Raw genomic sequence first — 23,264 nt, 5'->3', positions numbered from 1 at the left:
AGTGGGAACAGAGAAAGGTAGAACGGGGTTTAGGGGGCCCCGTTCTAGAGATAGGTGGGACCCCCATCTATCTGAGATTTATGGCATATCCTGTGGATATGCCGTAATTGTCCCTGATGGGTAAACCCCTTTAATGTATTCAAAATGGCAACATATCTTGGATAGGCACTGGAATTACTGCTGGGAACATAATTTAAAGAAAAAAGGGGAAAAAATAAAATGTAGGTTGCTGTAAGTAAGATATAAAAAAAATTAAAGCCAGATGTTTCCTCTAAGTTAAATATCATTATTACATCAGCACTTACTATTATACAGTGGAAAAAGAACAAGTAGCATTTTCATATCTGAAGTTGCCCTTTTCTAAATGGCAGCCGGCCCGGTGATCAGCTGTTATCTCTAGAAGTCGCAGCTGGCCATTCATTTTGCTCCAGGGGAAATGTAGAATCACACAGCAGCCATTCAAAGGATGGTCGTCCATACAAAGCATAGATGGGCCTGGTCTACCTGAGTGGGAGCTGCTATTACGGATCAGCTCTCTTCTGGTTTAGAGAAGGGTCTTGAGCAGGGCACCCCCTTTAGGACATTCCTATTATTTTATTGGACATGCGAAAGGGTTTTCTCATGAGACAACTGAATTAACATCAAATAGGATATTTCCCGAATTGCCAAAATGCTCTATCCATGGTTTTACTATAGCCTCAGTCCAATAATAACCTGAAGATGTGTTTTGAAACATTTTCAATTGCTTAATGTGGCCACCTTATGGTTACTCATTTCTATTTCCATGAAATATTTATTTCTTTAAATTTCAATGATGCTGAATGTTCATAAATATTCACATTGCAGGACACAAGAGAATATGAAGTTTCCATATAGACCTACAAGCAGCGTCAGTCTTGGTGGGAGAGAACTAGAAGAAAGCAACAACTTGTCACTGTCAAATGTGGGAACGTTCCTGACTCTTTAATTCTTCAGTGGATGAACTCAGTATTTTACCCCAAGATAGAAGCTTACAATTTATTGCGATGGTGCAAAGTCAGCCTACACAGCAACCCACAACTAACATGATGTTCCCAAATCCTGTCCTTCTGTCTGGTTCCTGCTACTGTTCTTATTGCCCTTTCCCATATGATCCATACCTGGATTTTTCCTTCATAGGTCAAGAGAAGATTTATTTCCTTGCAGTGATCTAGTGATACAATTAACTACAGTTCTGAATACGATGGCATGGTTGAGAAGGCTTTTAGAAGGAGCAAACTGATCTACTAGATAAAATTGCATGAACAATACCCATACACGCATAAAACAAGAACATGCAGATACATAAAGAACAGCTATGGGGGCAGATAGAAGAGGTTCTGGGGGACTTTACTAGTAAAGTGTGTGACTGTTTATACAGAATCCGAAAATTCCTAGCAATTATTCCATGTTTAGAAGGACACGCACTTCAGTCCCTGGCCCGTGACAGTACGTTTAGTTACATATGTAAATATGAATTTATATATTTCTTTATACAAGGTTCAGTGGGGGATTTCATAGAAAAAGTTCATTTTCACCAAGTCTCATAGACTCATTAAATCTTCCGTTGGATCATACTGACTGTGTGATCGCTAAAGCAGAGATAAGATTTTCTGCACAGTTACAGTAAAATTTTTGGTGCCCATTTCACTTTATGCACTAGAAATACTGAAAAAATAGTGTTTTGCTTGTGTGTTTTTCCCAGTGAAAATAGATACGAACGTTTTTAAGGTCGTCCTTACAGAGAACATGCAGGTAGAATTCAGGCTATTGTCATTTAAAATAGCAAAAAATAACCTCCTATAATTGCATAATTCTCATGTTTCTTTATTATTTATATCCCTGTTTACGTGTGCTATTTTACACTATGAGCAGGCATTCATGAGAACCACACGCATCATAGCAGCCTTTTTGAATGGTGACAACCACCTACCTTTCCATTGAAGTAACACTACAGCTAGAAGTCAATGATATAAAGTAAACAGGAGATAATCTTGCAGAGAACATAAGTGTTAACTTCCTGCTGATCTCTGATTTCTGGTTGTCAGACATCTGAGGGGTGTGGCTTAATCAAGGGCGTGGTTTAACATTTGTTGGTCTCCTACTGCAGACAAAGCAGTAGGGGGAAGGCTCCTTCTGCAGCCAGTTACCTTACAGTCAGACACATGACTTTGAGAAGGAGGAGTGGAGAAAATGGCTTGTCTCCTGGGACGCACATAGACAAATTCTTTATAGATTTCTCCATTTCTGCAGTATGAGACAGAATAGGATCAAGGCGTATTTTCTATGGTTAGTGTCCCCCTTAATATTAATATACAAAATATATTTTCGAATATATGTTGATCCCATTAACCAGTAGTGGCATAGACTAATAATCACTTGGCCTCAGTAATGCATGGAATAAGTCAAAACGGATGAGAAATTAGTACAAAACATCAACATTCTTAGGCATGATGCACACGACCGTTTCTATTTTGCAAACCTCAAAACAAGACAAGAATAGGACCTGTTCAATAATTTGCAGAACGGACACATGGGTACGCAACAAAAACAAATGTGTAAATGGCCCCACAGAAATGAATCATATAAGGAGAAAAATTTGATCCAAAAGTACAGTGCTGCTAACATCAATTGCAAGTCCAGACAGGGATTTATTGGGTATGGCCTGGCCATGGCCTGATGAAGACACTAGTCCAGTGTCGAAACGCATAGCCTATCTAATTGCCTATTTAATTAATTATTTTATTTACAAACCAATAAATCCCTTTTATTACCTCCCTGTCTGGACTTGCAATTGATGTTAGCAACGCTGTACTTTTGGTTCTCCTTATATGTCTCATTGAGCGGTTGTCTTTGTACCACCGGTTTGGACCTAGCTGCAGCTACATCCTCATACTATTATTACCTGCCTACCCTTGCACAACTCCAAAAGGTGAGCAAAATCTTCACCACTGTTCTTTTCCTGTTTTTTTCTCTTGTGATCTGCACCATGTGGCACCGTGGTATTTTCTTGCTTTTCCTCTAGGTCCATAGAAATGAATGGTTCAGTATGCTATTCACACAAAAAAAACAGATAGGACACTGAAGAATAAAACGGTCGTGTGCATGAGTCCTTAGTCTAGAAATAAATGGAGTCTTCAACACGATCATAATTTTTTTTTTTAAGTCCAGCATGAACTCGACCGTAACAAAAATCCAAATAGGTCATTAGTCACTAGCAGATCCCGCTGCAGATCTAGTCTCTAGGTATGACCCATATTCTACAGTGTCTTTACAACATAATACAACAAGATACTATCTTTTGAAAGTGAATGTATCAAACTTTATACAAAACAATTTGCAAGAGTGATATTTTAGGTGTATTTATAGGAAAAGCTATATAGATAGGACTTTATGGGACAGGTTCAATCTTGAAACATAGGATCACCCACACAGAATTTGAATGCTATTCTATAGTGCGTGGGCATATATATATATATATATATATATATATATATATATATATATATATATATAGACACACACACATGTAATTGCGGTGCAAGTTAAATACTTTGCCATTTATGTCAGAAGACTTCTGCTGATTCTGGGCCAGGAAGTAGCTGACAGCTGTCATTGTCGGCCACATTAGCTCTTGTGGAGCTGCTTTTTATGGCAGTCAATCACAATGAGAGAGCCATCTCCCTCCAATCCCTCTCCTTGTACAGATACATGCTTGATATAATCTATGGTTGTAGAGTGTGAAACATGACCTCGTATCAGTGACCAAATTTGTCTATCAGGAATGCGCCAAACAGACGTGAACTTTTAAATTGTAGCGTGCATGGAAAAGAGGGGGCCCCATAGCAAAGATCAAAATGGACTCTCCATTATGGTTTTGCAATCTAAGGCTGAAAGGCCTGGTGTTTGTTTCCTCCTCCAGCCCCATCCATGACCCTTGGACCAAATCCCCACCCTCTTGTTCGCTATCATTGCCATTTCCCCAGAGAATGGAGTCCTGCACAGGTTCTCACAACCCCCTCTCTCCAAAGCAGTCTCCATAGCAGCCGCATGGTAGTTACTCCTTTGCTTTATGGAAAATAAGTGTGAAAAAACCACAACAACAAGGAAAGCTGAAGAGTATAGTTCACCTGTAAGGTTATCAGTAGAAAGTGACATATCTATTAGATCATTTTTTGGCAGCGTTCATTTTATTTTTGTCATGCATGTCCATGTAATTATAAATGCAGAAATATTGTAGTTTTCGCAGGTGCTGACATCTAGTGGCCATAAGGTTACACTGCATTGGAGAATCATCTAATTATACAGCCTACACTGATATTGAATGTTATATCCATTATGACAAGTATTCCGTGTATTAATGATACAATGACAGGTCTAGTGTACTGCCTCAACTGAGACACAAAATGAAAATATACATAGCAGAGACGTGGAGACAAGGGAGGGGGTGGGTTATCACCTGGGGACTAGTGATGTCACTGCCCATCTCAAGTTCTAGACTCCGTTGACTCAACTGTAGTTCCAAAATCTAAATATTTGCATAGTTGGCTATAGTTAAAATATATGCACACCTACCGAAAGACTAAGGCGAGAGGATTTACAAGCTTTATATACTCGGTAGCTCATATATACAAATAACTTTAGGGCAACCAAGAAGTCTTTAGGTGCAGCATATGTTGTTGAATAGGGTGCTGAATTTTAGGCACACTGTTATATAGGAGGGTATTAACCCAGCCCTAGAACCCACATACTCATATAAGACATTCTATTCATACTTTGGTTTAATTTTAGTGCATTTTTACAATAGGAAAAAAATATTGATATCATCTTCCCTTCTCCTCAGCATGGTAGCCTTATGGCAAGCAATGATGTACGTTGCCAATAGGGAAGCGGGTTAGTGAAGACAATCTTACTACATGTATAAATCTGGTGTATATAATCTCTGTCTTAGGCTTTGTATATAGGAGTGTGGGTACATTTACACAGATAGTGTTTGTCCTGCTATATTTATGGGCTGATTTATCCTTGTAGTAAGTGTGTCCTGTATGCGTATTATTATAGAAATGAGGAAAAATGGCATAACTATATACCTGAACCGCTATGCAGCCTAGACCATGACTGGCAAGCATTGACTGACAGCTGTTGTTACATTACCTCTTCCACCATTCCCATTCAGCTCATACCCAGTGGAGTACAGAATAGGTGTTGAAGTTCATTTTTATTTAAGAAAAACCTACGGATGCCAAAGTCATGGCAGAACATTCAAGAGAGGTAATTGAATATAAAGAAAACTAACAGAAGTTAAACAAACACTGGGACACTGACAGCAGGCTACAACTGATGGCTCATTTACCCACTGGATTGCTTCCAAGGAACAATTATACACGGAGAAAGCACATTCAATAACGACAACTCATGTTTCCCAAGTAACGTAAGACATAATAACACAGAAACAAGACAAACTCTCTTATATAAATGGATTTTGTGATGGTTCGCCATTAAATAAATTATTTTTGTTGATTATGTCTTGTCATTCGTTATTTCACATACCTGCTCCATGGATGGTGTACAAATGACTGAAAAACTAAAGAAATGTAAACTGTATACAAATGATGCTAACAGGTCTGGAAAATACTACAAATTGTAGTTAAAAACAACAAAAAAAAGTTAAATTAGCAACTAGTCGGATTTTAAAAGTTTGTTTACTTGCACTCGCTTTTAGGTATAACACCTGATATATTGTACAAAAGTAAAATACAATCTAAACAGTGAACATATTATTAGTATCAAAGTTGGTGCTGTAGTCTTTAGGGGAAAAATCTTAAAAAACAAACAAAAACCAGATCTGGTACAGAACCACCCCCAACTAAAATATTTAGGAAATGTATTTATTTATAAGTAATTTTCCAATATACCATTATCAAAATAACTTCCTGCCTTATGTTAATAGATAAGGTGAATGGGAAGAAATCTAATTTCACACACTACCATGCAAGCAGCATGAGCAGAATGCAGGTACTCTTGAAGAAAGCCTGTAAAATATTTTGATAGTAACATTAAATTACTGGAATTTTTCATTATGCTAAGTGGCTTCAATCCAGAGCTTTACTTTAAAGAGGTTCTGCAGGAGTCAGCTTTTCAGAGCACCGGACATATTAAAAATTTCTAAGCATAGATCTTTGCATTCCTCATCTGCAGACATGTGCTTCATACAATTATACAGTGTAGATCCTGTAGCCATGGCCACAGATGAGAAGTTCAGAATTTATTCTCAAAACATATTGAAGAGTTCTATTATATTAATTATTGCCTGATTCATTTGATTTGAAAAATTTGCACCAAAATGTAATGTGATGCTGTGCAGCTTTTGCCATTCTCCCAATCTCAGTCGCGGTAATACTTTGGATACAGTCCCCAGAAATTATGCTACATGGATTAGAGCCATCTAACTGCGTTTTGGAAGCTACAATAATGGCCAGCTACTGATTTTTAGTCACATAATTTTCTGCAAAACAATCTGCCGCGTGTAAATCCACCCTTAGGGCCCCATAACAGTCGACTACGCTATTGATTCCATCAAAACGACGGAACCCTTGCACAACGGAGACAAACGGAAACCGTTGGCACCAGATCTGTCACCAGTGAAATCAATGGTGATGGAAACAAAAACCTATGGTTTCCGTTTGTGTCAGTCAGGGATCCGTTTCGACAGAAAGCTCTGACGGACCGTTGGTAAGGAGCCCTGACGCAGATGTGAACGAAGCCTTAAAGGCTACGGACACTTTTGAAATGGAAACAATTACTGTTACATATAAGAGTGGTTACCTTGACCTCAACCTCCTCCTAGTTTCAGACTTTTCTCATGTGGGCATGCCCCTCCTAGTAATACATTCTGGATATGACTTTTGTGAGACCAGGATGCTTCTGTCTTCACAAGCTGTATCAGCACAGCTTCATTCCTATACTGCTGTCCCCTTATTGAGACACTGATACAACGTGATCTTCTATCCCCTGTGCCAACGCAGACACTGATGCTGCCTATGTGTGTAATCTCTCCCTGCTCCCCATGCAGACTCTGCCATTTGTGCTCTCCTCGATATCTACACTGTAATACAGTACAACCTGTATTCTGCAGTGGGTTCTCATATCCTTATCTAATACAACTTGGGCTGCTGTGTAAAACCTCTACCCCTCGCTGCTGGTATCTTTAACACTGAGAGAATGTAGGGGAAGAGCAGTGAGAGAACAGATGACGTTAGCACTATTTTTCATTTTCCACGAAAGCTAGGTAACAGCAAACATGTCCGCCATTGCTACTCCCACGTGGCTTGTCCCTTGCTGTTCCAAATTCTTATATGGCAAAGTCTACCTAGTTGTGCAGAGATGAGAAAACAGTGGAAGTATCACTGCATAACTAGGCATATTTGCTATTCAGGAGTCTGGGGAAGCTTGGGGGTAGCCCCACTAATAATAGTGAGATAATGTAATAATAGTAATGCTGTAATACCATTAAAATTATTTTTCACTCAAACAGATATAACTTAAAGGGTAACTGTCATTTCATTTATTTTTTAATAGTGTAAAAAGCAGGCGATTTCAGGAAATGTTGGCATATATTTTATTAACCAATTCAGCCTCCTTTCATTCTAAAACTGTTCCTGAACTGCTGCCCCTATCCTCTCAGCAACTGGCTGTTGGTAGAGAAAATCTCTATTCAGTGCCTTACACGTTGAAAACAGAGAGTTGGCGCGGGGGACATTTCATCCTGCCTGCTCCTGAAACCCAATGCACCCAATGTCTCAGTGCACCGTGTATTTCTTCAACAGACTTTTTCAGTCCATTGCTAGCAACCAGCCACACTGGCTGAATGTTAGCAACGGACTGAAAGAGTCTGTTGTGGAAATGCCCAATGCGCTGAGATATCAGGTCCCCCATACAGAGTAGCTATATTAAGCATGTACAGATTTTCTCCAGCAACGGCCAGTAGTTGAGAGGATAAGGGGAATCATTAAAGAACAGTTTTACAAAGAAAAGAAGCAGAACTGTATAATAAATATATTGCAAGATGTCCTAAAAAAAAAAATAATTAATAAAATGATAGTTACCCTTTAGGCAAACTCTGAGATATGGCTCCAATCATTAAGATTTTAATTTACACCTAAGATTGGAACGATAACCTGCAGGTATAAGTAGCCTTTTACATTTTTATGTGTGAACATCAAAAATAATCAATTTATCATTCACCGCTGATTCTTTTGCTTATTTACACAAGGCAATTATTGTTATGAACGCTCAAAATCATGTGAATCATATGAATGATAATTGCTCTGTGTAAATCGACCTTATAGAGGCTCTGTCACCACATTATAAGTGGCCTATCTTCTACATAAGGAGATGGGCGCTATAATGTAGGTGACAGTAATGCTTTTTATTAAACAAAACAATCTATTTTTACCACTTTATGAGCTATTTTTAGCTTTATGCTAATTCGTTTCTTAATGCCCAACTGGGCGTGTTTTTACTTTAGACCAAGTGGGCGTTGTGGAGAGGAGTGTATGACGCTGACCAATCAGTGACCAATCAGCGTCATGCACTTCTCTCCATTCATTTAGTCAGCACATAGTGACACTGCGTTGTTCACTATGTGCTGTCTTATACTGAGATATTAACGTTACTGAAGTGTTTAGAGAGTGACTAGACATTCCTTCCAGCTAGGACGGGATGTCTATTCACAATAGCTGCACTTCATTAAAGTGAATGTGTCGCTAGAAATTATTATTATTTTTTTTTTAGTTAAACAATTATTATTTAAGTGATTACACATTGTTTTAATTTTTTTAATTTTTTCACAAGTCAGGAAATATTATAAATTAGATTCTAATTTATAACATTTCCATGTGCTGGTCACTAGAGGGAGCAGTTCCCAAAATTGCAGCATGGTCAATGTGGTAAAGCAACCTCATTGCTTTATGCTGCAAATTTGGGGTAGACACACTCACTCTAGTGTCCTCACACAATTATTCTGGCTAGTGCCAGGAGAAGGAGGGGGTTGAATCTTCAAACCTCCTACACTGTGTGCCGCCATTTTCTTAGCGAATGCACAGTGTAGGAGGATTAGAAACAGTGCTCAGACAACAGTAAAACATTAACATGCACGAACATAATACACACATCACATACACAATCATAACTTACCTGCCCCTGCCGCCACTGCCGCCTCTGCTCCTATGCCTTGCGCCTTCGCTTCCTTGAACATATGGCTGGAAGCCGCGGCCGGAAGTCGTCATCTTACTGTCCGGCCGCGGCTTCTGGTCCACATGAAAATGGCGCCGGATTTCACTCTGCTAACGAGCGCCGTTCCCACACAGATGGCGTACGCAGCAGTAAATTGAACGGCTCCCGTTCGCATTCTCTATGGGGATGTATGTGCCGTATTCCATCTCTGTGTGTGTCGTTAATCGACACATACCGTAAACGTCCCGAAAAACATCTGAAAAATCAGAAGCAGAATGCCTACAAACATCTGCCCATTGATTTCAATGAGAAATATGGCATTCTGTTCCGATGGGCCGTTTTTTAACTGGCCGTTTTGAAGAACGGCCTCGTTAAAAAACACCTGCGTAAAAGAAGTGCATTTCACTTCTTGAGCTGTTTTTGGAGCCATTTTTCATTGGCGCTATAGAAAAACGGCCGTAAAAAACACAGTGAAAAACGCGAGTTTGCTTAAAAAACAGCTGAAAATCAGGCGCTGTTTTCCCTTGAGAACAGCTCAATATTTTCAGACGTTTTTTAGTAAGCGTGTGAATATAACCTTCAGGTATAGTATTTAAAGATGCATAGGGACTAGCATAATCACCTCCTGACGAAGGTAGTGAAACGCGCGTTGGGGGTGTTTCCTTGGATCTGAGACCAGCATGTCCACCATAGGTAAACCACTTAGATATTGATATCCATTGCTATTGTGCTATTATCATTATGCAATAATCCTATGGTGAAACCGAGAGACCATATTCTAGATATTTGGTCTCTGGTGTAAACATTTAACTATATCATTGGTCTTTTTTAATTGACTTAAAACTTGATTATATTACGGTGGAGTCTCTTGTCCGAGGTTGTTTTTTATTATATGTTTTTTAACTATTGTATGTAACTGTGGGAGGGGGGTCTTTCCCATAACGGGACAATAAAGATTTGTATTTTTTGAAATTTAGAAATACTTTTGTGTTATTTCTGTTTAGACATTTTTTGGTCTTTTTCGATATATCTATGTCTTGACTATTTATTGGAAGCTTTGAATACATTTTGGTGGATAAAGCGTGTGAACAGCCTTCTCCAACTGCGGTGAAACAGGTTGTAGGTCACTGGCCTAGAACTGAAGCCCCTTTGTTCCCATGATCCTTTACTCATACACCAAACACATATCCTAGGGATATGCAATCAATGTTTGAATATACGGAACCCAACTAATATAAATATGAAATACATAAAATGCTATGGACACGTCAGCTCTCCTTAAATGTCTGTTTTAGCAAATATTTGTATTTCTCTAAGGATCAATTCACACTGAGCTTTTTGGCATGATTTTGACACGCAAACCTCGTCAGAAACAGCGTTAAACAGCCCAAATAGCCCCCCATTTATTTCAATGGGAGGCAGAGGCATTTTTTCCGTGTGCCTTTGGCTTCTGGCGGAAAAAAAAGCGGCATGCTCTTGCTTCGAAATGTCTCCACCACTAACCTCAGTAGGAGGCAGAAAATGCCTGCGACATCGTTTTGAGCGTTTTTTGCTGCGTTTTTTGCATTAGATTCAATTACCGTGGGCAAAAAACGCCAAATTTGAGACAGATATTTTCTGCAAAAAACTCATTGTGAACTAGGCCTTAGAACTCGGTATTGTGCAATTTCTTTGTTATTCCTCCTGGAAATATACAGATAAATTGACAACACTGCATTACAATTCCCTTCATTAATAAGGCGTGTCTCTACATGACCTGACACTGTCAGCACTGATGGGAGTTTGTTAGGCTTTATTCAGACGAACGGGAATCACGTCCGTGCAACGTGCGTGCTTTTCACGCGCGTCGCACGGACCTATATTAGTCTATGGGGCCGTGCAGACATGTGCGTGATTTTTACGCAGCGTTGGTCCGTTGCGAAAAAGTCACGACATGTCCGTTCTTTGGGCGTTTTCCACGAATCACGCACCCATTGAAGTCAATGGGTGCGTGAAAACAACGCACAGCACACGGAAGCACCTCCGTACGCACCGCGTTTTTCACGCAACACTTGTTAAGTCTATGTAAATGAGTTGACCAAACTAGTCCAAACAAGCACAAACCAGGAAGTGGGTTTTCACTTGTTGGGCACATGCGCACAGTTCAAACCGACATCTGCTGCAATGCCTCGTGCGTGCGATGTAGAGAAGCTCATCTGCTTGGTCCAGGAGAGGCCACAGTTGTGGAACACACGCGCAGAGGAATACCACGACCGCATGGGCAAGGAGGTCGGCTGGGATGAGGTCGCGCAGAGCCTATTCGGACAGGAGTGGGCTAAAAGCACCACAAGAGACCGCAAGAGCATTGGTAAGTGCAGATCTTTATTTATGCTAATGCGATCGCCCATGCTGTAGTGTATATCCTTGTGTTTCACATGTTCCTACTGTGCTTGGTCGCGGGTGTGTCACAGCATCATTAGGCAGGTGTATAATGTTTAGTGGTGTTTAAGGAATGGCAACGTTTCGGACAAGTGCCGTTTTCTGTGATGTCACCCGGTGTTCCTATGTCCAGTTGATGATGTTAAAACCCGGTGGAGGAGCTGGCGGGAACAATTCCAGCGGGAATTTGGCGGCAGAGGGCGAAGTGGGGACGGTGCGCCCAAGAAGCGCCAATACATCTACACCAAACAACTAATGCTCCTGAAGGACATTATGGAGATGCGCCCGTAAGTACTGACTGTACCTTGAAGAGGTAAACGCAAAATGTTTCTGACAGATGCAGTGATAATCTCCTCGACACCGAGGAGGAGGCTGGCCATGAGGAGTCGCAGCCGGCCCCCGGAACAACATCCCGTGCTGCCCTTGACCCCAGAGGCGACGACACCACAAGCAGCCACCCAGTCAAGCAGTCAACCCCAGCTGGCACGGGACGTCGACAATCCCCGGACGCCACCAGCCAGGTTGCCTCAACAGGTGCCAACGTGGACTCCCGAGTCCTGGAGTACCTCCATCGCTGTTCTGAGGAGGACGCATTTTGGCGTAGCCTAGCGCCGCTACTCAGGCGAGTACCTGACTACCGGATGGCGCGCGTCCAAGGCTCCACCCTTGCCATAATTGACTCCGCCACTCCTCCTAACAATCCACGCCAGTGCTTCCAAGCAATAGAGCATTGGCGTGGATTGCCTGAGTCATCGGTGCCCTCCACTGCACCTCTCCCTTCCCAGCCTGCCACCCCCTTGCCCCGGCCACAGTACCAGCGGCCAATGGTGAGCCGAATGTCACCTGGTCATGTGGTGGTGTGGGACCGGCCTTTCCCACCCTACGGCAGACCCCAGGAACCCTTTGCCCAGGGTCCCCCGGCAGGGTTCAACACTCTGTATCAGCACCACTATGCTGTTGAGGAACATCCTCAGCAGGCACAGGGACAGCATAGTGGTGCTGAAATGCAAAGCTATCACTCCCCATCACACAGATATCAGGAGTTGTAGCGCTGTGTCGGCAGATTACGGTGTGCTCGTTGTTGTGAGCTAAACCTAGAATAACGAGTAGGTTAATTTTGCATCATGGTGCGTTTTTTAGTTATTTTTCTCTGCTTGGTTATGTTTAAAGTGCATTTTCCACATTACACAATAAAGTGTGTTTTTGTTTTGCCCTAAAATTGGTTGTGTTTGCCTCCATCTATGTGCTGTAACCAAGGTTACCGAACAGGTCCTTTTAGGTAATGTTGGAACATTATGGCCAGGTCCCGAGATAGTTGCATGCCATTATTGAGGTATTAGTGTATCTTTTGTGGTTTTGCTCAATTGCTCATACTCTGCTCTGCTGCATTGCAGTGCTGTGAGAAAGTCCGGGCGAATGACTTTTGGCTTTGTTTTTTTGAACATTGGATAAGCCAATGTGCCTCACAGCCTATTTCGTTTAGGACATGAAACCAAAACAGCAAAACCACCAAAGATATAAGCTCGCAACCCACGTCAAGGGTCCTCATGTCTTGCGAGTCCCTAATAATAAAATCCCCACCCCAAATTAAGCAAACTTCAAAGACCAAATGATACATTGGCCCACTAATCTACACGAGGACACCCTTCACAGAGCATCCTCCTGCCATGGCAGTGCTCCATCGGGGCTGTCAAAATATTGGGCAAATATGTCACGTACTCGGATACCAGATGTTTGAGCCCTTCCGAGTGGAATTTGTTGCGGAATGGTTGATGTTGTCACATTTCGCCGAATATATTCTGCATCACATCCGGCGTCATGTATGCGGCAAAAATTATGAAGAACGACACACGCTTGTATGACACGGGTGACATTTTGTGGCGTCAGTTGCATTGTGGTGAGAAAAACACGCCATTTGGTTGACATAATGCCAAATGCACATTCCACACATCTTCGTGCTCGGCTTAGCCGGTAATTAAAGATGCGCCGACGGTCATCCAAGCCCCTTCTAGCAAACGGACGCATGACTTGGCTTGTGAGGCCAAAACCCTCATCTGCCACATTTATATAAGGGAATGGTGGTCCTCGCGAGCCAGGCAGGAGGCTCGGTTCCGGCACATAAAGTTGATTGCCCATAAGACGATGGCCCATTCTAGATGTGCGAAATATGCGGGCATCCGCAGAGCTTCCATAGGACCCAATGTGTACAATGGTAAAACAATAATTACTGTCGGCCAAGGCCAACAAGACAATGGAAAAAAACTGTTTGTAATTATAGTATCTGGATCCAGAGTGGGGGGCTTCTTGACACGAATGTGCTTCCCGTCTAAGGCACCAATACAATTAGGAAATTGGGTGGTGGCGAGAAAATCATCCGAAAAAGAAAGCCAGTGCTCTGTCGTGGGCTGAGGCATCACTGTGGACTTTAATCGCTGCCACAGCACAACACAGGTGCCAGTCACAATGCCAGAAATGTGCTCACTCCCAGAAGGAATTCAAAATGCAATGAATATAGCTGTTTCCTGTAGCAAGAAATCTACATGGGCGAGAAAAAAACACACAAAACACACTGAAACTTCAGGTACGACATGACACCCACACACTTTCCTGTAAGCTGGAATTGTTTAAAACACACATACCTCAACGTCACAAGAAGTCGCTCCTCGGGGGAAATGCAGCGCCGCATGTTTGTGTCCTGGTAGGTGATTCCTGGTCGAATCTGGGCCAGCAGAATATCAAATGTCGACACAGACATGCAGCAAAACGACCTAAATTTCTCGGGGTGGCTGCGAAGGTCATCATAGAGAGTATGAAAATGCCCTTTGGAGGCGCGCTGGGCCACAAGAGGATGAACCCAAATAATTCCTCTTATCCGGGTTCCCTCCTGCAGCATGGGTCGGCGCTCGCCAAATCGCCGAGAAACCATCCAGGAGATCAGCACACGGCCCAGCGGAGTCAACGGCATAATAATTGTGCTTTTAGAGAGGCAAACAAGGCAAGAAACACCCTACACGTCCAAAAGTAGTTTGCAAGGTGCCTAAAGAATGCGAACAGGTGCTCACATCAAGCAGGTGTTGGAGAAGGGTGCCTTTTTGTAGGCTGCCCTCTCCATTACTGCACCCTCAGTTTTTTTTACGCGCGTAAAAAACGCATGCCATACGCGCGTAAAAAACGCAGCAACTACAACACACGCAAAACATCGCGTTTTTTACAAGCGCAAAAACGCCACGCTCGTGTGAATCCAGCCTTAGTCTGTGTAGGGACACACGGTTTTAACAAGGAAAGTGGTAACACTCAATTGTCAATTTATTCATGCATTCCACGAGGTATAACAAAAAAATGGCACAAGTTCTTAAAAAAAAAAAAAAAGATGCTCCAGATTTGTCAATTTATGGAGAATACAAGTATTTACTGAAATAGACATGTCAGGAGAGCTGGCAGTGCCTCTTCAATCTTAGGGTACGTTCACACGCAGTGGTTTAAGACGTAATTCGGGCCGTTTACGCCTCGAATTATGCCTGAAAAAACGGCACCATTACACCTCCAAACATCTGCCCGTCTGTTCCCACAAGGCTTAATTTTACGCGTCGCTGTCAAAATACGGCGTGTAAAAGGACGCCCGCGAAAAAGAAGTGCATGTCACATCTTGGGACGTTTTTGGAGGCGTTTTTCATTGAAAACAGCTCCGGATTTTCAGACGTATTTTGCTAAGCGTGTGAACATACCCTCAGACTACATTGATATTTACCAAACTCCTGACATTAGTTTGCTATATCCACTAATAACCATTAGATGTCGCTTCAACTTATATGATTTGTGTTCTGCATTAACCTTTATTTCATGAAAATACATTTTGCAGCACGGTGAGTATGTAGTATATTCACCCATTAAGTCTTACATGTGTTCAGTAATTCTTAATATATTCAAATCATTGTTTCCTGAGAAGAATGGGTATTGTATGCTACTTGTTAAAAGGTTACTCCGTAACTTGGATAGAATTCTGTTGAAATCTCTTAGGAAATATTGGCATTTCCCATCACATCTATAAGGCCTCATGCACACGACCGTAGCCGTGTGCACGGCCGTGATTTTCGGGTCGGCCGGCTGCGGACTGTCAGCGGACTGTCAGCCGCAGGCCGCCCGCACATGCACATGGCCGCGGCCATTGTTTTCAATGAGCCCGGACCGCAGAACCGGGCCGTAATAAGACATGCCCGTTCTTTCTGCGGTCCGCAAAAACTACGGTCGTGTGCACGGCCCCATAGAAATGGGGCCGCAATTCTCCCGTGGATTTTCGGGGGAATTGCGGACGCAAAAACACGGTCGTGTGCATGAGGCCTAAATATTACACAGCCGCATCTGTTCAGAACAGAAGAGTTTCAGGCACAATTCATAATGAATAAAATCACTTAGAGGGACAGAACAGGTCACAGGCGTTCCATTAGTACAGTACCTGGTGACTCCTCGGGTAGTGTTCTGTGCAGTGGAGCATGATTATGACTACTACCGTGTTTCCCCGATAGTAAGACACCCCCGATTGTAAGACGTATCGGGGGTTTCAGGGGGGTCGGCTAATATAAGCCGTACCCCGAAAGTAAGACATATGTCTTACTTTCGGGGAAACACGGGGGTATTTCTGATGCGCGGCTGCGTGATTTTCGCGCAGCCGCCATCATAGAGATGAGTCTAGTCGACGCCCGTCACTGTCCAAGGTGCTGAAAGAGCTAACTCTTTCAGCACCCTCGACAGTGAATGCCGTGAAAAAAAGAAAAAGTTCGTACTTACCGAGAACTTCCCGGCCGTTGCCTTGGTGACGCGTCCTTGGTGACGCGCCTCTCGACATCGGGCCCCACCTCCCTGGATGACGCGCCAGTCCATGTGACTGCTGCAGGCTGTGCTTGGCCTGTGATTGGCTGGAGCTGTCACTTGGCCTGAATCGTCATCCCGGGAGGTCAGACTGGAGGAAGACGCCGGGAGTTATCGGTACGTCAGAACTTCTTTTTTTTTTTGACAGGTTCATGTTTATTGGGATCGGAAGTCACTGTCCATGGTGCTGAAACAGTTTAACTCTTTCAGCACCATGAACAGTGACTATCTAGAAAATCGAGCAACGCAACGCAATATAAGACATACCCCGAAAGTAAGACATAGTGGGGATTTTGGGGATAAAAAGAAAGTAAGACACTGTCTTACTTTCGGGGAAACACGGTATTTGTCCTGGCTTTCCCCAGATAGTCCTGGAAATTTATACCTGGGAATTCTCTTTTCATGAAATTCTGATGTTTCTCGGCACAAGATTATTGAAACTGGCAGGGAGATCATTTAATATTATTTCATTGAGCTAAATGTTAAGTGGTTTGTTTTATGAAAAAAAAAAAATCTTGTCATAGTCTGAGTTCACACGTTGCGGATTTTGTTGTGGAATTGATGCAGATCTCACACTTTTGCATTGCAAAAGTTACTGTGGGAGTATGTGACAGCACAGCGTGATCTCACGAGATCACACTGTGCTGTGTGTACAGCTAAACATGAATGAAGAGAAGCGTATGATGCTGGTTGGTTACTGATTGGTCAGCGTCATACACTTCTCTTTACAACGCCCAGTTGGTAAAAAGTTAAAAAAACGCCCAGTTGGGCATTAAGAAAGTAATTAGCATAAATCTAAAATTGTTCATAACTTGCTCAAAAACCACTGTTATCTACATTACAGCGCCTAACAGATTAGGTAGGGGTTTGGGCACTTACAAACTGGTGACAGAGCCTCTTTAAGTCCTGGTCATCTGCTTCACCTACTCACATGGTCCAGGAATATGAGATCTATTCTAAAGGTAAAGGGCTTTCCAGTATTAGAAAAAAAGAGTTTACTTATTTTTTTCCAGAAACAGTGCCACACAAAGGATGTGTCTGGTATTGCAGCTCGTCTGAATTTACTTGAATAGGGATGTCTGTATTTAAGGCCGGATTCACACAAAAGTGTGCGTTTTGCGCGCGCAAAAAAAAAAATGCCGTTTTGGGCACGCAAAAGGTCCGCAAAAGGTCCGTGTGTCATCAGCATATGATGCGTGGCTGCGTGATTTTCATTATGACACTCTGTTTTTATGTTTGTAAACAGAAAAGCACCTGGTATCACGCGCAGCACACGGAAGTGCGTCCGTGTGCCGTGTGCCGTGCGCGGTTTTCACGCACCCATTGACTTCAATGGGTGCGTGCAGCGCGAAACACGGACAAATATAGGACATGTCGTGCGTTTCACGCAGCGGACATACGCTGCGTGAAATTCACTGTCAGTCTGAACGGTCCCATTCAGTAACATAGGTCCGTGCAACGGACGTATTATACGTTCATCTGAATAAGCCCTAAAGGCTATGTAAACCAAAAAAAAAATTCAAATAATCAGCGTGTTTTGTATAACTTTGTAAATACTTTTTATTAAAAATTCTTTGTACTTTTTTAGATACAGCTTCTCTGTATTTCCTATACAGAGCAGCTGTATCTAGTGCTATTCACTGAATTCGTCAGTCCCACGAACTTCACGGGTTCGGCGTCGGCGGGTCCTGCGTGTCTCTGACATGCAGGTTCCACCTGTAATCTATTACCTCTAAAGTTCATAATCTAGATGTGATAGATTACAGGCGGATCCTGCATGTCACAGAAACGCAGGACCCGCCGACACAGAACCCGTCAGGTTTGCGGGACTGAGGGATTCAGTAAATAGTGTTAGATACAGCTGTTCTGTATAGAGCATACAGAGAACCTGAATCTAAATAAGTAAAGAGAATTTATAATAAAAAGTATTTATAAAGTTACACAAAACACACTGATACATCTTTTTATTAAAAAAAAAATTTGGGCCTTTCAAAGGTTTACATAGCCTTTAAAGTGCCTGAAGTGAGACACTCAGGATGCAAAGAGGAAAGAAAAAAAGGGATTAACGTTCCTGGCGCTGTCCCTCATTAGGATAACAGGATAATGGAATCTTCTGATCTTTTTTCTCCTTTTATCTTGTGAGTCACAATAAAATTCAAAATATTGAAGTAAAATGAAATTTCATAAGTTTATTTTAGTGTTAGTACAGTAACGCATTTCGAGACCGAACTGGCCTCTTCATCAGGCTAAAACACACATATATATATATATATATATATATATATATATATATATATATATATATATATACAGGGTCAGACTGGCCCACCAGAGAATCCTCCGGTGGGCCCAGGTTCTAACACAATAATGGGCCTTCAAGGTCCAGCAGAAGACGACCCTATTTGGAGATCTTTGGGCCAATTACTTGCCCAATATTTATGGGATGATTCACAAATGACCTATTAGACCATTTTGATGATATATCCTGTGTGTACAATGATAAGAACAAGGACTGTGATGAAATGAAAAGTGAATAAGTGCAAGTTCTATATAGATGGAGGGTGAGCCCTCAGAATCATCTCCTCTGGTGGGCCCAAGGAACTCCAGTCCAACACTGTATATATACACACAGATATATGTGTTTTAACACAGAATTTATAACCTGAAATGTCAAAGGTTCCAAGGTTTAATAGTGGAACTTGCATCGATAGATGCAAACAAAAGGAATCTAGGCTGTACCAGGAGTTAGTATGTACGATACCGAATCATTTTAAACAATTGAAGCAAAATTACATTTAGAAAAAAACACCAGAGCGGCACATGGAAGGAAAAGATTAGTCTGACAAGAAATGTCACTGAGCTAGAGTTAGATTTGTACTTAAATGTGTTTTGCCATTAATGTTCCAAACAAGGAACTGTGGGTACAAAATAAAGTAAATCTCAGTGCAACATGTTTCTGATGGAATCTCTATACCCAAACAGTGTTTATAGATATATGAAGTTACCCACCACTCTTTTACAGCAAATTGAAGTTGTTTTGCTATGTGGTTTATGACCGTGTGACTTGTATAGGTGAAGCACATGATTTTAATTTAATTTAAGTTCAAGACGCGAGACAAAAAGCGCATCACAAAACCGTGGCAATTTGCTGTCAAACTGTGCGTGACTTTGCCGTGCGGTTCTTGGCTGTGCCCCATTACTATGCATGCAATCACTAAGTAAGCTGAAAGCAAAAACTATCCTCTCCCTAGAGAGGTTAAAAGGTGTATAACAAAAATGAATGGAACTATTGTAATTCATGTACACTCTGTATACTTGCTAGTGAATGAGAGCGGTGTCAGACCACAGACCGATGAACTCCAGCCAGCGTCTCCCTCCTTACGAGACGCCAGCACACACGGCCGCACTACTCCACTTTTCTTCTTAGAGTCCGCGCACCTGTAAAAAGCTCCCTATCCAATCCCAACTCACCCTGGATTATAAAAAGGACTCTGCCCTCTTCCTCCTTGCCTGAGCGTTGTTGTGTCTGCCCATGTTCATTATTGCAAATGGTCTATTAGTTGTATCCTGTATCCTGTGTTTCCGTATCCTGTATCCAGTAATTGTGTTTGTTCCAGTGCGAAGTCTAGTGTCGCAGTTGAGTTCATCATCTGTGCCAAGTGTTATCTGTGCCAAGCGTCTGCTGTGCAAAGTGTCTGCCACGCCAAGTGTCTGCCATGCCAAGTGTCTGCCAAATCTTCTATTCAGGTACTCTTGTCCTAAAGACTATCATTGACTGATGTTTGGCCAGCTGCTACTCCGCTATGGCAGAGCGGCCTAGTGGGTCCACATACACCATAGTCATGACGGTACGTTCCGGCCATGGATCCCACTGGACAACCCAAAACTGCGGTCCAGATGATGCAAACAGACATGCGTGACCTCCGGCCACGCCATGATCAACTCCTATAGGCTGTAAACTCCATAATTACCCATTTGGATCTTCCTTCTGTACCTCCTCTGGCTGCTCTGCTGCTCCACCACCTGCAATCCCTCCTGTCTGTCCTGGGTCTGCAATTTCATTGCCTCTACCTCCTCGCTACAATGGGGATCCTAAGACCTGTAGAGGCTTCGTCAACCAGAGTACGATGCACTTCAAGTTATGTGCCCATCTCTTCCCCTCTGATGAAGCCAAGGTCGCTTTTATTATTTCTCTCCTCTCTGGGAACGAGAGGGCCCGGAATTCTCTGATTTGCCACTGTTTGAGTCTCTGTTGAGACTTTTCGTACAGTGTTCGAGGAAACGGGTCAAACCTCCTCTGCAGCCGCCTCACTGCTTACCCTCAATCAAGGGGAATCAACTGTAGGGGAATACGGCATCTCCTTCCGTATGCTGGGAGAAAGCTGACATGGAATAATAAGGCCTTAGTGGCAACTTTCTGGCAGGGCCTTGCCTCATATAAAGGATGAACTGGCAGCTCGAGACCTTCCTGCCACCTTGGATGCAATAAAACTTCTGGCAACCCGGATCGATATGAGGATCCAAGACGGCTCTCTGGAAGTTCGTCGGGAGAAAAGGTCTTGTCAACTGGCACCAAAATTTCAATGGCCTCTACTGTCCTGTGCTGCTGCACCTCCAGTGGAGCCTATGCAGGTAAAGACCCCGACTGTCGACCAGGAATGGCAATGCAGACGTTTGACTGGGTTATGTCTGTACTTTGGTCACAAGGGACATTTCGTGCGCCAATGCCCTCAAAAGCCGGGAAACTTTAGCTCCTAGGCTTCATTGAAGAGACAATCCTAGGTGAATCTCCCTCGACCACTAAATTTTCTCCCAGACATTCGATTCCTGTGTCTATCGGCACCGGTGAAGGATCGCACTCTATACCTGCTTACTTGAATTCTGGAGCAGCTGAAAACTTCATCCAGCAGGACTTAGTAGAACATCTCCACTTGGCCACTGTTCCTTTAGAAAAACCTCTGGCGGTCGCTTCTGTTGATGGACCCTATCCTGTCTATTACCAAACCTCTGAGATTACAGGTAGGAGACCTCCACTCTAAACTAATAACGTTCTATGTCTTGTCCAAAGCTATAAACCCCCTCTTGCTGGGATTGCCGTGGCTTCGCTCGCACCCTCCAGTTCTTGATTGGAATTCCAAAGAGGTTCTCCAATGGGGTCCCCGATGTCTTCATTGTTGTCTGCCTCAGGTTCGTCCTGTTTTTTCTCCACTACCTCTGTCTCTCACTGTACTAGCAAGAAGGAGGCAGAGGTCCTCCTCATTGTCCCTACGACTGTCCTATCGAGTTGCTTTCTGAAGCTTTACCTCCTCGTGGACGGGTTTATCCTCTCTCCTTGCCTGAAACCCAGGCCATGTTGGAGTATGTCAAAGTGAACCTAGAGAGAGGGTTCACTAGAAAGTCTTCTTCACAAGCCGGAGCCGGATTCTTCTTCTTCAAGAAAAAGGATGGATCACTCCGACCATGCATCGATTACCATGGGTTAAACCTAATCACGGTACAAAACAAGTCCCCTTTGTCGCTTATCACTGAGCTCTTCGACAGGATTTGTGGAGCCAAGATTTTTACAAATCTGGATTTACGCTGGGCCTATAACCTGATCAGTATTCGCCAGGGTGACAAATGGAAAAGTGATTTCAACACCCGAGATGGTCACTACAAGTATCTCATAATGCCCTTTGGACTGTGTAACGCTCCAGCAGTGTTTCAGGAGTTTGTAAATGACGTAAATCACATCTTCCATGATCTTCTGTATGTCTGTGTGGTGGTTTATCTGGATGACATCTTGATCTTCTAAACTGATCTGATGATGCATCGGAAGCATGTCCCCCAAATCCTATCATGGTTAAGGGGTAACAGCTTATACGCTAAACTTGAGAAGTGCGTATTTGAGAGATAATTTTTGCCCTTCCTGGAAAATATTATCTCTGATCGTAGTCTACAAATGGACCTGGAGAAAGTGAAGTCCGTCTTGGAGTGGCCACATCCTCAAGGTCTCCGAACCATACAGAGATTTCTGGGATTCGAAAATTGTTATCGTCAATTCATCCCCTATTTCTCATCACTTACTGCTCCCATCTCAGCTATTACCAAGAAGGGAGTGAACGCTAAGGACTGGACCCCCCGAGGCAGAGTCGGCATTCTCCAACATCAAGAGCGCCTTCACCTCTGCCTCTGTTCTTCATCATTCTGGTGTGACACAACAGTTTTCATTGGAGGTTGACGCATATTCCATTGGTGCTGGAGAACTCCTGTTTCAAAAGAATTCCAAGGGTAAGGCAGTATCATGTGAATTTTTCTCTAAACTCTTCTCTCCTGCAGAGTGCGACTGTTCTATGGGGGATCAAGACTTACTCGCCGTTAAGTTGGCCTTTGAAGAGTGGAGACACCTGCTGGAGGGGGCTGCTCATCCCATCATCATCTTCACAGATCACAAAAATCTTACATATTTACAGTCTGCACAACTACTGAACCCTCGCCAAGCCAGATGGTCACCATTCTTCGCCAAATTTAATTTCCTGCTTCATTTCCGCCCAGCGGACAAAAACATTAAGGCCGGTGCCCTGTCCCGGTCGTTTGAGAATAACAACTTTGAAGTCGTCAACATGTTATTGATTCTTCTAGGATTATTGCTGTTAACCCTCTGCAAATCAAGGACATTCCTCCTGGAAATATTTTTGACCGTCTTGCTGACAGCAGAAGAATTCTTCGCTGGGGACATAATTCCAAAC

General features: G+C 42.8%; 1 protein-coding gene across 1 annotated transcript in view; it reads left to right on the top strand.

Moving 5' to 3' along the window:
• Positions 1-5,541, top strand: part of SEZ6 (seizure related 6 homolog) — a 579,683-nt gene extending 574,142 nt beyond the window's left edge. The window contains exon 17 of the mRNA XM_075854295.1: positions 847-5,541. Within this exon, the coding sequence (XP_075710410.1) occupies positions 847-876 (30 nt within the window). The 3' untranslated portion in view covers positions 877-5,541. The remainder of the gene's footprint in view (positions 1-846) is intronic.
• Positions 5,542-23,264: the final 17,723 nt, after the last annotated feature.

The sequence above is a fragment of the Rhinoderma darwinii genome, chromosome 2 (assembly GCF_050947455.1).
Source record: "Rhinoderma darwinii isolate aRhiDar2 chromosome 2, aRhiDar2.hap1, whole genome shotgun sequence".
Taxonomy (NCBI): Eukaryota; Metazoa; Chordata; class Amphibia; order Anura; family Rhinodermatidae; genus Rhinoderma; species Rhinoderma darwinii.
The sequence above is the reverse complement of the archived record's forward strand: the minus strand, read 5'-3'. Positions and strand labels throughout refer to the sequence as shown.